This window comes from Hemiscyllium ocellatum, chromosome 5 (genome assembly GCF_020745735.1).
Source record: "Hemiscyllium ocellatum isolate sHemOce1 chromosome 5, sHemOce1.pat.X.cur, whole genome shotgun sequence".
Taxonomy (NCBI): Eukaryota; Metazoa; Chordata; class Chondrichthyes; order Orectolobiformes; family Hemiscylliidae; genus Hemiscyllium; species Hemiscyllium ocellatum.
In genome coordinates, this window is record NC_083405.1 from 54,109,681 (window position 1) to 54,126,275 (window position 16,595).

A 16,595-nucleotide genomic window follows, 5' to 3' on the forward strand; every position below is an offset into this window, starting at 1 on the left:
TCATAAATTTGAAAGGAATAGAAAATGGGAGAGTGAAACGAAGGCAGGTAGCCAAGGTAATCCTGAAAAATGAGAGGTGATTCATTTTGAAATGATTAACAGGTCTAAGGGGTACATGTAGGTGGTAGGAGACTAGGGATACTGCGGCGAGTAACCCACCTCCTGACACCCTAATGTCTATCCACCATCTCCAAAGCACGAGCCAGGAGTGTGCTGGAATACTGCCCACTTGCCTGGATGGGTGTAAACAATACACAAGAAGCTTGACACCATCAGGTCAAAGCAACCCGTTTGATTGGCACCACATCTACAAACATTCAATCCCTCCACCACTGGGGCTCAGTAGCAGCAGTGCGTAATATCTACAAGATGCACTGCAGAAAGACCCTTAGACAGCACCTTCCAAACCCATGACCACTTCCAACCAGAAGGACAAGGGCAGCAGGTACTTGGGAACACTACCACTTGCAAGTTCCCCTCCAAGCCACTCACCACCCTGACTTGGAAATATACCGCCGTTCCTTCACAGTCGTTGGGTCAAAATCCTGGAATTCCCTCCCTACCAGCATGGTGGGTCAGCCCACAGCAAGCGGACTGCAGAGATTCAAGAAGGCAGCTCACCACCACCTTGTCAAGGGCAAATAGGGATCGGCTATCAATGCTGGCCAGCCAGCGATGCCCAAGTCCTAAAAATCAATAAAAAAGAACGCTAGGATATTCAGAAACTGCAGGACAGGTAGATAAGATGGTTAAGAAGGCGTATGGAATTCTTAGTTTACTAGTCAAGCTGTTGAATATAGGAGCAAGGAGAAGATAGACCTGTATATGATGTTAGTTAGGCCACAACTAACATGTAACTATGGTTGCCACATAGAGGAAGGATGTGACTGCATTGGAAAGGATGCAGAAGAGATTCACCATGTTGCCATCTGGGCTGGAGTGATTAAGCTATGAAGAGAGACTAGATAGGCAAGGGGGTGTTTTCCTGAGAACAGGGAAGGCTGAGGAGGGAACTAATTGAGGTGTACAAAATTATCCGGGGCATAGTTGGGTAGATAGGGAGAATAATTTCCCTTTAGTAGAGGAGTTGGTAACAAGGGGCACAGTTTTAAGGTAGAGGCAGGAGGTTTAGAAGGGAATTGAGGAAAGATTTTTTCACCCAGAGAGTGGTGAGAGTCTGAAGCTCATTGCCTAAATGGTGATAGATGCAGGAACCCTCAGGACATTTAAGAACTACTTAGATAAGCACTTGAGATGCCATAGCATACAAGGGTATGGGCCAAGTGTTGGAAAGTGGGATTAGAAAAAATAGTTGCTAGATGACAGTGCGGACACGATATGCTGAAGAGTCACTTTCTGTGTTTAAAACCTCTATAACTGTCTATGTCTGTCCTCAATACTGTCACTGGACAAAAAATATTGTTGGTCTATTTTCTGCTCGTGTGGCCCTGGTGTCGTGCCTTCCCCATCTGGAGTGCATGTATTAAATAGCACACACTTAACCCATGACCTTTCCATCCCGGCTCTGGAAGCACAGTCGGAATCTGGCGCTTGCCCAACATTGGAGGAGGGATGTGTAAGGTCAGAATCGTTAATGCTGATGCAATATTTGGTAAATTATCTCCTAGTTTTAAATAAAATCTATCATAGTCTGAACTTGTAGCTACTTTGTTAAGATGTACTCAAAACCTTCTTTATGTTTTTGAAGAGATTTTGAGAGGTTTGTCCAGCTAATTATATCTCCGAAATAATGTTCTGAAAGGAGGTGGGTTAGCTCTACATCTCATGTAAAATTACAAATTATATTCTTTTGTTTCCATGACTGTGAATAGTTCACCATTGTTAATGTGTAAGGCTGAATCTTTTCTATTCTCAATAGCACATTTGCAGTGCTGTATAGTGAGTCCATTCATTTTATGACTTTTAAAAGTTCATTGTCCAGATCAGGCTTACAGATTAGCGAGTGCAGATTCTGTTTTGGTTCCCTGGCGTGATCCCAGCCCTAAGCCATTTCAGAAGAATTTGAGGATGACCTTTCCACCCAGAGGCAATTAGATGTTCTTGGCGCCCTTAATTGGCCCAATTAAATCTATCAATAGCAGTTGGAGATTGTGTGGTAAAACCAGAGACTCTCTCTGTCTGTTTGCTCAAGGGACCATAAATGTAGCTCACAGCAGTTTCTTCTGATAACAAGGTTCATCCTGGCTGAAACATGCACATTTCCCTCACCACAACCAGCCTCAATAAATAGGGATTGCTTTTTATTGGTCACAGAGCAGTGTGCATGATTGCTACTTCGGTCAGGTAACATCCTCACTTGCAGGGGCATGCTGTCCATTAAAGACAGCTTTGATATCAGGTAGTCAATTACCCTATTACTACAGATTCAGGACATGGCTCCCATAAACAACTGTGGCCAGGTTATCTCTGAATAACTGCCCAGATAAAATTCAGCTCGAGGGAGCACAAAACATGAAAGAAATTTTATACTCTCTTCCTCAAACAGCAATTGATTCTAGACCAGTTGTCCAATTTGAAACTGAGTTTGTTAGATTTTTGTTAACCAAATGTACTAAGCATACTGGAGTATTGTCAGGTCTGTGGAGTAAGGTTGCAGGTCAGCTATGCTGTCATTAGTTGGCTGTAAGTGCTACTGGTGTTCCCGTATTCCTTAACTTCTGCTTCTCAGCTTCCCATCTTCAAGCTCCTGGAACAAAACCTCGCAACACTTGAAACAGTCAAATTTCCATTGGCATTACCAGTTAAAATCACTACAGGCCTTAATTTCTTTATGTCCAGCTACTTTCGGGTATCAACTAGTGACATGTGCAGGGTGTGCCACTTTAAGCCAACTGGATTTCTACCAATAGCCGAGCAAACTCAGTGATGACTTCTGGAAGGATTCTGCTGATGACACCTGACTGAGCTTTGATCCACAGAAAAACCACGAAAGAAGTCACATGACCTTGAGAATGGTCATCAAGCAATCGTGGGCTGCTGAAGATGTGATTCAAGTGCATCTACAGATCTTGGTGTGGACCAGCAAGGGTGTCCCAAATAATAATGGTCAGCTTTACATGGTAGATCATATTGCTGAAGAAAAGACAAAATCTAGAGGAAGAGGAAAGTAATATCTGCACTGCATCGTCTGAGCAGGAGGTGCTTGGTTTCACTTTCTCCTTTACTCATAGCATTTTTCCCCAAGGCTGATGCCCACTTTGGCAGCTGAGAGACAAAATGATTGGACAATGAAGACCTCAAATAAAGTTTATGATGCAGAAAACACTTTTATCCAAGTCAAGTATTTCCCTGTGAGAAGCCACAAAGACCGCAATTTCCCCTCCGACGTGGTCGACGACGCTCTCCACCACATCTCCTCCACTTCCCGCACCTCCGCCCTTGAACCCCGCCCCTCCAATCGCCACCAGGACAGAACCCCACTGGTTGTCACCTACCACCCCACCAACCTCCGGATACATCGTATCATCCGCCGTCATTTCCGCCACCTCCAGACAGACCCCACCACCAGGGATATATTTCCCTCCCCTCCCCTATCAGCATTCAGGAGAGACCACTCCCTCTGTGACTCCCTCATCAGGTCCACACCCCCCACCAACCCAACCTCCACTCCCAGCACCTTCCTCTGCAACCGCAAGAAGTGCAAAACTTGCGCCCACACCTCCCCCCTCACCTCCCTTCAAGGCCCCAATGGATCCTTCCATATCCATCGCAAATTCACCTGCACCTCCACACACATCATTTACTGTATCTGCTACACCCGATGTGGTCTCCTCTACTTGCGGAATGTTTCAGGGAATACCTCTGGGACACCCGCACCAACTAACCCAACCGCCCTATGGCTGAACACTTTAGCTCCCCCTCCCACTCCGCCAATGACATGCAGGTCCTTGGCCTCCTCCATTGCCAGACCCTGGCCACACGACACCTGGAGGAAGAGCGCCTCATCTTCCGCCTAGGAACCCTCCAACCACACAGAATGAATGTAGATTTCTCCAGTTTCTTCATTTCCCCTCCCCCCACCTTATCTCAGTCCCAACCCTCGGATTCAGCACCCACCCTCTTGACCTGCAATCTTCTTCCCGACCTCTCCGCCCCCACCCCCTCTCCGGCCTATCACCCTCACCCTCACCTCGTTCCATCTATCATATTCCCAGCGCCCCTCTCCCAAATTCCCTCCCCCTACCTTTTATCTGAGCCCGCTTGGCACACCAGCCTCATTCCTGAAGAACGGCTTGTGCCCAAAACGACGATTCTCCCGCTCCTCGGATGCTGCCTGGCCTGCTGTGTTTTTTCCAGCACCACATTTATCAACTCTGATAGGTTTTTCAACCCCATTTTCCCGCTTTCTCTCTGTAACTTTTGATCTCCTTGACAATCAAGAAGTTTTCTGTCTCTGCTTTAAATATATTCAATGACCTGGCTCCACAACCCTCTGTCACAATGAGTTCCACAGCTTCACCACTCTCTGGTTAAAGAAGTTTCTCCTTATCTCTGTTCTAAAGGGTCTTCCTTTTACTCAAGGCTGTGCCCTCGGGTCCTAGTCTCGCCTACCAATGGAAACATCTTCCCAACATCCACTCTTTCCATTCAGTATTCTGTAAGTTTCAATCAGATTCCACCCCCCCCCACCCCATCCTTCTAAATTACATCAAGTATTGTCCCAGAGCCCAAAATTGCGCACAATACTCCAAATGTGGTCTGACCAGAGTCTTATAAAGCCTCAAAATTTCATCGCTGCTTTTAATTCTTATCCTCTTGAGATGAATGACAACATTGTATTTGCTTTCCTAATTACTGACTCAACCTGAAGAGAATCCTGGACTAGGACTCCCAAGTCCCTTTGCACTCTAGATTTCTGAATTTTCTCCTCATTTAGAAAGTCCGTGACCTCACACGTTCCCATACTGTATTCCATCTGCCATTTCTTTGCCCACTCTCCTCACCTGTCTAAATCTTTCTGCAGTCTGCATGCCTCCTCAATACTACTTTTTCCTTCACCTATCTTTGTATCCCTACAAACTTAGCCAGTATGCCCTCAGTTCCTTCATCCAGATCATTAATGTATGAAGTGACAAGTTGTGGTCCCCTGCTTGTTACCTCCTCAAAAGAATTTTAACAAGATTTGTCAAGCATGACCTCCCCTTGATGAAACTATGCTGACTTTGCCCTATTTTACTACACACTTCTAAGTATTCAGCAATCTCATCCTTCACAATGGAGTCCAACATCTTACCAACTGCTGAGCTCAGGCTGATCAGCCTATAATTTCCTGACTTTTGTCTTACTCCCTTCTTAAAAAAGGCATTTACATGAGCAACTTTAGAGTCCTCTGGGACCCTCCTTGACTCCAGTGATATCTGAAAAATCACTACTAAAGGCTCCACTATCTCTTTAGCTACCTCTTTTAGAACTCTAGGGTGTAGCTCATCTGGTCCAGGTGACTTGTCCACTTTCAGACCTTCCAGTTTTTCTAGCACTTTCTCCTTGGTGATGGCCACCATACTCATCTCTGCCCCCAACTCTCTTGAATTTTTGGGTTATTACTCGTGTCTTCCTCTGTGAAGACTGACACAAAGTATTCATTCAGTTCCTCAGCCATTTCTTTGTTCCCGTTACTAATTCTCCAGCATCATTTTCCAATGGCCCAATATCAACTTTTGCCCCTCTTTTGCTCTTTATATATAAAAAGAAACTTGCAATTTTCCCTAATATTATCAACTAGCTTACCTTCATATTTAATCTTCTCCCTCCTTATTTCTTTCTTTGTCGTTGTCTGTTGGTCTTTGAAGGTTTCCTAATCCTCTGGCTTCTCACTGCCCTTCACCACACTATATACTTTGTTTTCTTTTTTTGCTGTCCCTGACTTCCCTGGTCAGCCATGGTTGCCTCATCCTCCCTTTGGTATGGTTCTTTTTCCTCAGGATGAATTTCTGTTGTGTCCCCAAATTACTCCCAGAAACTCCTGCCATTGCTAGTCCACTGACTTTCCTGTTAGGCTCCTTTTCCAGTCAATTGTGGCAAGCTCCTCCCTCATTCCTCTGTAGTTGCCTTTATTCAGCTGTAATACAGTTACATCTGATTCCACTTTCTTCCTCTCAAATTGCAGAGTAAATTCAATAATATTATGATCACTGCCTCCTAAGGGTTCCTTTACCTTAAGCTCCCTTATCAAGTCTGCCTCATTGCACAACACTAAATCCAGTATTGCCTGTTCCCCGGTGGGATCCACCACAAGCTAATCCAAAAAGCCATTTTGTAGACATTCCACAAATTCCTTTTCTTGCAATCCCCTACCAACCAGATTTTCCCAGTCGACCTGCATGTTAAAATCCCCCATGGTCACTATAACCTTGCCGTTCTTACAACCTTTTCTATCTCTTTTGTATCTTATGCCCCAAATCGTGACTACTGTTTGGAGGCCTGTAGATAACTCCCATTATGATTTTTTTCATTTTTACCATTCCTCCCCCACCCACACAGATTCTACATCATGTGATGGTAATATCCTGAGGAGTGTTTCTGAACAGAGACCTTGGAGTGCAAGTTCATCGTTCCTTGACATTGGAATCATGTGTTGATAGGATAATGAAGAAGGCATTTGGCATGCTTGCCTTTGTTGATCAGTGCATTTAATACAGGAGTTGAGAAGTCATGTTGTGGCTGTACATTGGTTAGGCCACTCTTGGAATACTGTATGCAATTTTGGTTTCCCTGCTGATAGGAAGGGTGTTTTGAAACTTGGAAAGGTTCAGAAAAGATTTACAAGGATGTTGCCAGGGCTGGAGGGTTTGAACTACACGGAGCAGCTAAATCAGCTGGGGCTATTTTCTCTGGAGTGTCAGAGGCTGAGGGATGACCTTATCGAGGTTTACAACATCATGAAGAGCATGGATAGGATAAATAGACAAGGTCTTTTCCCTGGGGTGAGGGTGTCAAAAACTAGACAACATAGGTTTAAGGTAAGAGGGGAAAAATTTAAAAGGACCTAAGGGGCATCTTTTTCAAGCAGAGGTTGGTGTTTGTATGGAATGAGCTTCCAGTTGAGGCTAGTACAATTACCACATTTAAAAGGCATCTGTATAGGTATCTGAATAAGAAGGGTTTGGAGGGATATGGCCAAATGCTAGATTTATCATGGATATCAAGTCGGCATGGATAAGTTGGACTGTTTCCGTGCTATACATCCCTATGACTCCATAACTATAAGCTTGCTATTGTACACAGTCAACTAGAATCCACTGGAAAAGGTATTGGTTGCACTGAAGGTGAGCACATCACTGGTTGAGTGTGCATATTAAGGACTGTTAGACTTGGCACCCTCCAGGGGATTTGGGAGTCCTGGTCTGTGAATCACAAAAATCTATCATCCCAGTTCAGTGGGTAATAGGGATCACAAATGGAATGTTGACTTTTATTTCAAACAGAATGGAATATAAAAGGAGAGAGGTTTGCTAAAACTACCCAAGGCAGTAGTCAGACTTCAGCTGGAATACTGTGAGCAGCTTTTAGACCCTTATCTAAGAAAAGATATACTGAATTAAAGGCAGTCTAGAGAAGTTTGTCTGGGCTGATACAAGGGCTGGAGGAGCTGTCCTATGAGGAGAGGTTAAGTAGATTGGACCTCTACACCTTGGAATATAGAACAATGAGAGGCAACCTTATTGAAACATACAAGATGTGAAAAGGTTCTTCCCCTTTTGGGAGAGTCATGAAGCATGGAGCAAAATCTCAGAATAAGGGATCAAACATTTAAGACAGAGTTGGGGGAAATATCTTCTCTCAGAGGACAGTGAATCTGTCAAATTACTTACAGCAGAGGCCTGTTGAGGTTGGGTCACTAAATATATTTAAGTCTGAGACAGACAGGTGTTTCATTAGTGAAGGGAATCAAGGATTATGGGGAAAGGCAGGAAAGTGGAGCTGAGGATTATCAGATCAGCACACACGCACAGTCCAGTGCATGATTGATGTGCATACCCTAAAGATGACACTCAAGTTCCTGAAGTGTTCCATATTTTTTTGGAGGGGTGATGATGTCCTGATATTACTGCTGGATTGTTAATCTACAAATCCAGGTAGTATTCTGGGCACCCAAATTCAAATCCTGCTATGGCAGACTGTGGAATTTGAATTTAATAAAAATCTGGAATCAAGAGTCAAATGATGACCATGAACTCATTGGCAATTGTCAGAAAAGACCCATCTAGTTCACTAATGTCCTTTAGGGAAGGAAACTGCCATCCTTACCTGGTCTGGCCTACATGTGACTCCAAACATAAAGCAATGTGGTTGACTCTTAACTTTTCTCTGGGCAGTTAGGGATGGGCAATAAATGCTGGCTTGGCCAGCGATGCCCTCATCCCATGAACGAGCTTTGAAAAGTGCCATTGATCCGATCCAATCGCTTTGAATGTTATAGCAGAATTGATGGGCTGATTGGCCTGCTTCTGCTCTTCTGTCTAATGATCTTAAGCCTTTATATGAAGAGATAGAGAAAGTGGTAATAATCTCCAGCAAGTTCAAATGGACTCAGAGTATTGCTGATGACATTCAATGTTTGAAAGCACAGCCATAAAATTACTTTATCTAGTTGTGATAGATGTCTTGTGGAATATATAAAATTATTCAGACTTTGTAAACATAAAACAAAAATGTATTCTTTGATTTGCTATGAAGCGACAATAGTGGTGGGCAACGATGGAAGTGTGATTAACATAAGTACAGTAGTGAAATATAATTAAGGACGCCAACAGATGACAAGGTGTGAGAAAAAAGACACACATTAGAAGAGGGTGTGTGTGTGTGTGTGTGTGTGTGTGTGTGTGTGTGTGTGTGTGTGTGTGTGTGTGTGTGTGTGTGTGTGTGTACGCACGCGAAAAACAGCTCTATGTTGTGTCACCTATCTTCACAATAATTCCATACCAAATAATATTTTTAGCCATCTAGCAACAATCTGCCGACAATTCTACTAATATGTATTGTACCCCATGGCATGAAACAATTGCTAATCTTCCATTTCAATCAAGGTTAAAACACTAAAACAGCAAAGAAATTGACATCAATATGTATAAGGACATGAGGGCATAAGAACGAGGAACAGGAGGAGGTAATTTAGTCTCTCACACCCGCTCTGCCATTCAATACAATCATGCATGATCTCATCTTTGCCTCAAGTCCACTTTCCTGCCTGCTCTCCATTAGCCAAAATGCGTTACTAATTAAAATATGTCTTTTTTTTCTTGAATTTATTCAGTGTCCTAATGTCCATTGCACTCTGGGGTAGTGAATCTCCTTTGAGAGAAACAATTCCACTTCATCTCTGTTTTAAATCAGTCACCCCTTATCTGAAAAGTATGACCTCTCATTCCAGGCTGCCCCACAAGGAGAAACATTTGCTCTATGTCTACTTTGACAATCTCCTTTAGCATCTTATATGCCTCAATTAAATCTCATTCCTCTCAACTCTCACAAGTATAGGGCTAGACTTCTCAACCTGTCCTCATAAGACAAGCTTTTCGTAGCTAGAATTAATTTAATTAATCTTCTCTGAACTGCCTCCAGTGCAATTACATTTTTCTTTAAGTAAGGGGATCACAACTCTATGCAATACTCCAGATGAGCATGACACAAACTGAGTTATAATAATTCATGGTAAAGCACTCTTGAGAGTTCTCTTGTTTCTGGCTCTTTCTTGCCATGATAGTAATATTTCCTTTTTACTAAACTTTATGAACTGAGGAACATATAGGCCTATATTCCTTTACGTAAAAAATGAGGTCTGCAGATGCTGGAGATCAGAGCTGAAAATGTGTTGCTGGTTAAAGCGCAGCTGGTCAGGCAGCATCCAAGGAACAGGAAATTCGACGTTTCGGGCAAAAGCCCTTCATCAGGAATGAGGAAAGTGTGTCCAGCAGGCTAAGATAAAAGGTAGGGTGGAGGGACTTGGGGGAGGGGCGATGGAGATGTGATAGGTGGAAGGAGGTCAAGGTGAGGGTGATAGACCGGAGTGGGGTGGGGGCGGAGAGGTCAGGAAGAAAATTGCAGGTTAGGAGGGCGATGCTGAGTTTGAGGGAATCGACTGAGACAAGGTGGGAGGAGGGGAAATGAGGAAACTGGAGAAATCTGAGTTCATCCCTTGTGGTTGGAGAGTTCCCAGGCGGATGATGAGGCGCTCTTCCTCCAACCGTCGTGTTGTTATAGTCTGGCGATGGAGGAGTCCAAAGACCCGCATGTCCTTGGTGGACATGCAGGTCCTTGGCCACAAATTCCTTCCATATCCGCCACAAATTCACCTGCACCTCCACACACATCATCTATTGCATCCGCTGCATCCGATGTGGCCTCCTCTATATTGGGGAGACGGGCTGCCTACTTGCAGAACGCTTCAGGGAACACCTCTGGGACGCCCGGACCAACCAACCCAACCACCCCATGGCTCAACACTTTAACTCTCCCTCCCACTCCACCAAGGACATGCAGGTCCTTGGACTCCTCCATCGCCAGACCATAACAACATGACGGTTGGAGGAAGAGCGCCTCATCTTCCGCCTGGGAACCCTCCAACCACAAGGGATGAACTCAGATTTCTCCAGTTTCCTCATTTCCCCTCCCCCCACCTTGTCTCATTCGATTCCCTCAAACTCAGCATCGCCCTCCTAACCTGCGATTTTCTTCCTGACCTCTCCGCCCCCACCCCACTCCGGCCTGTCACCCTCACCTTGACCTCCTTCCACCTATCACATCTCCATCGCCCCTCCCCCAACTCCCTCCTCCCTACCTTTTATCTTAGCCTGCTGGACACACTTTCCTCATTCCTGTTGAAGGGCTTTTGCCCGAAACGTCAAATTTCCTGTTCCTTGGATGCTGCCTGACCTGCTGCGCTTTAACCAGCAACACATTTTCAGCTATATTCCTTTACCCCATGGATACTAAATTAGCTTGAAGAGAAGCATCCAAATCAAAGAGAGAGATATACTTGAACTTTGACTTTGCACTCGTCACTGTGGCAGCAGCTGATATTTTTCGATGCAACAAATACTATTTACAGAATTGACGAGGAAAGAGCTTGCATTTACATAGCATGTTACATGTCCTCATAAAACATTTCACAGGTAACACATGACATTTAGACTCATGGATTTTACAGCACAGGAGGAGGTCATTTGGCCATCAGACCCATACCAGTCAACCTTACTACACTAATCCCATTTCCAGCTCTTCACCCATAGCCTTGGAGTTTATGGCAATGAATATTTAAATGCTGCTTAAATGTTGAGAGTTTCTGTCTCGACTGCCATTTCAGGCAGTGACCAAACATTCTCCTGAACTCACCTCTTAGCCTTTTACCTCTTAAATCTAAGCCTCCTGGTTATGGCCACTTTATTAACAGAAAAAATTGCCTTCTTGTCCATCCTATCTTTACCCTTCATAATCTTATAAACATCTATCAGATCCCCTCCCAACTTTCACTGTTCCATGGAAAACAAACACAGTCTATCCGATTTTTTTCTCATAGCTCAGGTCCTCCAACCCAGGCAGCATCCTGGTAAATGTCCTCTACAGCCTTTCTGGTACAGTCAACTATGATGTGGTGACCCAACATCTTTCAGTTTTCTAGTTGTAGCCTAACTGGTGTTTTAGTCACTAACTATTTTTAAGCATAGGTAGCTGTCAAGTTATGCACATTAGGTGTTGAAATTCATGTAAATACACGTCATCAATCACATGACCCTGACATCTGTAAATGAGAAGACCCCAAGACACTGCACTACACAGATGCATTTTGAAATCAGTGATGTTCAGATATAAATAAGATTCATATACATTACAAGTGGAGTTGAAAAGTATAACTTAGAGATAAGGAGAAAGCAAACTACAAATGTGTAGACGCTCATAGCCCGAGTTACTCCAGACTGGAACCTCAATGTACAAGTAGCACAATGGGAAGAATAACCATCCAAACTGATTTATTAGGACTGGATGGAGATTGTCCAGATTCTTTGATCTTATAGAGTTATAGAGTCACACAGCACAGAAACAGATCCTTCGGTCCAACCAGTCCATACCAAACATAATCCCAAACTAAACTGGTCCCACCTGCCTGCTCTGAGCCTCAACTGGCAGATGTACAGTCTAAAATCTTGGCATTTTTGATAATGTAGAATCTTTAATATTGGATGTCAAACTATCAACATCCTGGGGTTGTTATTGGCCAGAATCTGAACCTGGACTAGCCATGAAAATAAAAGCCAAAGGCTGGGAATGCTGGAAATCTGAAACAAACACAGACAACACTGGAATTATGAAAAAAAGCCATATTGGATTTGAAATATTAATTCTGTTTGTTTCTTCACTGATTTTGCCAGACCTCCTGGGTTTTCCAGCATTTTCTGTGTTAGCCATTTAAATACTGTGATTACGAGAGCAGGTAAAAGGCTAGGAATTCTATGGCAAATAACTCATTTCCTGACTCCTCAATGTTTGTCCACCATCTGCAAGGCACAAGACATGACCATGATATATACCAAGGTTCCATAGACACCACATTTCAAATCCATAGCTGCTACAATCTAGAAGGGAAGGACAGCAAGTGCATGAGAACACCACCATTGGCAGGTTCTTCTCCAAGCCACTCATCATCCATTGGAATAAATCACTGTTCCTTAAGTATTGCAGAGTTGAAAATCTGCAATTCCCTCCATAACAACATTATGGGTGAATCAACACTAAATGGACTGCAACAATTCTGGAAGGCAGCTCATCATAATCTTCTTGAGGGCAATTTGTATGAGCAATCAATCTGGCCCAGCTAGTGACACTCATTTCCCTTGAATAATTTTTTTAAAAACTTTTTTATGTCAAGATTCATCAAAGGGTTTGACTTTACAACCTACTGCTGCCGAAGGAATGCTGTTCCAAAGGAGCTAGCTGCCTGTGGGAACTTTGCGTGCATAAACTGGCTGCATTGTTTGCTTACATAAATATTGTTGCTACTTCAGAAGCAATTTATCATCTCTGAAATACTTCAAGACATCCAGGGGATATGAAAAGTGTCATCAGAAAAGTGCTCTATCTTCTGCTTCTCTTAACCCCAAAAATAGTTTTATTCCTGTCCCTGTACAGCATTACACATCATAGCATTGATTCAGTGTTTAAAATAAGGAATACAAGTTTACTGAATTATTCATGCAACATTCTTCCATTATTTTATAGAAGACCAAGTGGTGTAATGATATTGTCACTGGACTAATTATCCAGTGGCTCTAGTTAATGTGCTGGGGGCATCGATTCAAAATCCTTCTGTGGAATCTGATGGAATTTAAGTTCACTTAATAAAAAAAGTAATAATGACCTCTTCTGGAATTGGAAGCTAGTCTCAGCTATGATGAGTGCAAAGCTATCATTAATTGTTCTACATACTTATTTAGTTCACTAATGCCCTTCAAGGAAGGAAATATAACATCCTTACTGACTCTGGTCTATTGTTATCAAGTGGAGGTCCACCCCCCACCACCACCACCACCCCCGCCCCCCCCACTCCCGCTTCCCCAAGAACTAGAACTGAAATACCCAAAGAGGAACTCCTCACCCTATAATCTGTAAAACAGTTGTGAAAAGTGATGTGACCTGCTTCTCAGCAATTTTTCTTTTTTAGATTAGATTACTTACAGTGTGGAAACAGGCCCTTCGGCCCAACAAGTCCACACCGACCCGCCGAAGCGCAACCCACCCATACCCCTACATATACCCCTTACCTAACACTACGGGCAATTTAGCATGGCCAATTCACCTGACCTGCACATCTTTGGACCGTGGGAGGAAACCGGAGCACCCGGAGGAAACCCACGCAGACACAGGGAGAACGTGCAAACTCCACACAGTCAGTCGCCTGAGGCAGGAATTGAACCCAGGTCCCTGGCGCTGTGAGGCAGCAGTGCTAACCACTGTGCCACCGTGCCGCCCAACTATTTTATTTTAGTTGGTTAAATAAAATAGATCCCTAACACTCACTTTAAAATCAACAAGTGACAATTTATTTATTTATCTCTAACAGTGGATAAGTTAACTAAACTATTAAGAAACTGAATAAATCCCTTCTAACTACTAACTATTCCTGAATAAAACAAGATTCTAATGGTATGCTGTTCCAATAAATACAAGTTCCACTCATATAACAAAATAGAATTTAATCTCTCAAAATTACAGCCAGTTTATGTGCCTTCTGGAATTTTCTGTGCCTTCTTCCATCATTTCCTGTGTCATGAATGGCTTCTCTGTTAGTTTCTTCTGTCAGGAACGTCCCCTCCACTGTTATTTAGATGGTGCTACGAGAGCCAATGATTCTCTCTCAAAAACTGAGACCTGTTAGCTCTGGCATTTGACAGTTAGCTCTCTGGGTCATTTTCCAACTGTCTGCTTCGCTTACATCCCTGATGACATATCCATATTTGTTACAATAGGATTGGCCCTGTGTTGTCAAAAGCATTAGATTTAATTTTAATAGGTTTTTGGTATCTAAGTGGCTGGTTCAAATTTAAAAACCAGTTGACTTGGTAAAACTGTTTCTTGGCCTACAACTGTATGGACATCTGGTACAAATGTTCCAGTTCGGGTTCTCTGTGTACTAGCAAACTCAAGCTGCTGCTCACAGATATCCATTTTAGTCTCTAAGCACCAGAAAAAAAAACACCTTTAAAGGGACCATGCAATTCTTTTCCCTTTTTACAAATACCAAATTCTAACTTCCTGCCTCCCAATCTTCGATTACTCTGCCTGCCTTTACAACACTGGATGTGACTCCAGATCCCAGGTTGACTCTGGGGCCTTGCAAGCCAATCAGATAGCAAATGCTGACCTTGCCAGCAAAGCCCAGTTCCCACGAAAGTACAAAAGAAGGCAGGGCTCACACAAGGAGTTAGCTGAACTGTTATTAATCTGCTGACTGAGAGCAACATAGTTCATTGTGCCTTTTGAAGAAAATCAAACATTGCAAAATAGGCAAAATAGATGATCTATTATTTGGAATCCTGAAGCAACTCAAGTTAAAATGATTGTAGTGATTAAAAATAGTTTGAGGAAATAAAACAACATGCAGTTGAAATACCTGCGTGTGAGAGTTGAACACAACATTTTCTAATGGAAAAGGTTGTTCTTCAAAATGCGTTGATACAGTTTTTGTGCTGAGTGAGCAAATTCATTTTCTCTTTGCTGCTTTGTGATCTCACTGGTGGCATTTGTAATAAATATCACTTGATGCATTGCTTCTGGAGCTACTGAGGGACTGATGCCTTCTGACAAGATGAATATAGGATAGAAGACATGAAATCAGTCGCAAACTATTTCATTTGAAAATGATTATTAAACTAACACTGAATGTCTGTGTTGCAGGGTGACCGAGGGTCACCAGGACCTCAAGGATCCATTGGTAACCCAGGAGTTGGATTAATAGGACCCAAGGTAACTGACGTAGTTGTGTTAACAATTAACCCTTAAAATCACTTTTCCTTTACATTTGATTTAAGTTTTGCTTCTCAAAAGCACTGCTGGTGCTACATTTTGAATTCCTGCACTACACTACACTTTGCTCTCCAGGAGGTTTCAAGCAGGCAGGGGAGGAAGATGAGTGCAGTTAACATTCAAGATCCTAAATCTGAAGAGTTATGTAACAATTGGGCTTACCTCCATCTGAGTCCTACCGAATTTATTTTACCTGGCAGGAAAGCTGCAGCAGATTCCTCACTCAGCCATAACTTAAAACAAAAGCACGATTCATTGATCTTATGGGACATTTATTCATGTTAATTCAGTAATTTTAAAATACAAAACTGGCAGAAATGGAGTAGGCAATACATCTGCCAAATGTTAACAGTGTTTCCACATTTTAATGGTACAGAAATTGAGTATTGCTGAAGCAAGATACATTTTACCAAATCTTTTTGTCTTGTACTCATCAGGACACTTTTCAAGAATATCAATTCAAAGGGAAAACCAACAGTTATACCATCTGAGAGGAGCATGCTGATTGGTAGGCAACTGGACTGTAATTGGTTGAGGCAGCTAAGCTTTGATGATTCTGTCCTGTCATGTTCCAGTATATTGTAAACTTCCAGACAATGCTTTAATATTGTGAACATAAATTACTAATTAAAATGCCCATTGCAAATCTTGTGGTGTTGGCATTCTGATGACCAAAGAGTCAAAAGGCCCTAAGTCTCAAACAAATGCCTAATTAAATATGAACATTCCACAGCCATCTGAGAAATTCACACATCCTTTTATTTAAGGATTTATCATCAGTAAAAGTACCACACCATTCCAACCACTTTGCTTTTCTGTTTCACCATTGATAACAGAAACATTGAAACTCAATGTTTGTCAGACCAAAATGAATGGATCCTGTAGCCCCTCATACAAACTAGAATTCCAAACTGTCAAATAAAAACACAAGATGTGAAATCAACCAGCATTTTTGGACAAAGCACTTTAAACTTGTATAAGTTACAGGGTGAAGAAGTCATGTTGTTGTCTGCTTTTAAAATAACAATGGGAAGTTATTCTGTAGACCAAATTACTTG

General features: G+C 42.7%; 1 protein-coding gene across 1 annotated transcript in view; it reads left to right on the forward strand.

The window, feature by feature from the left end:
• LOC132815691 (collagen alpha-1(XXVIII) chain-like) overlaps positions 1–16,595 on the forward strand; it is a 238,398-nt gene that overhangs the window by 158,020 nt on the left and 63,783 nt on the right. The window contains exon 23 of the mRNA XM_060824756.1: positions 15,409–15,477. Within this exon, the coding sequence (XP_060680739.1) occupies positions 15,409–15,477 (69 nt within the window). The remainder of the gene's footprint in view (positions 1–15,408; positions 15,478–16,595) is intronic.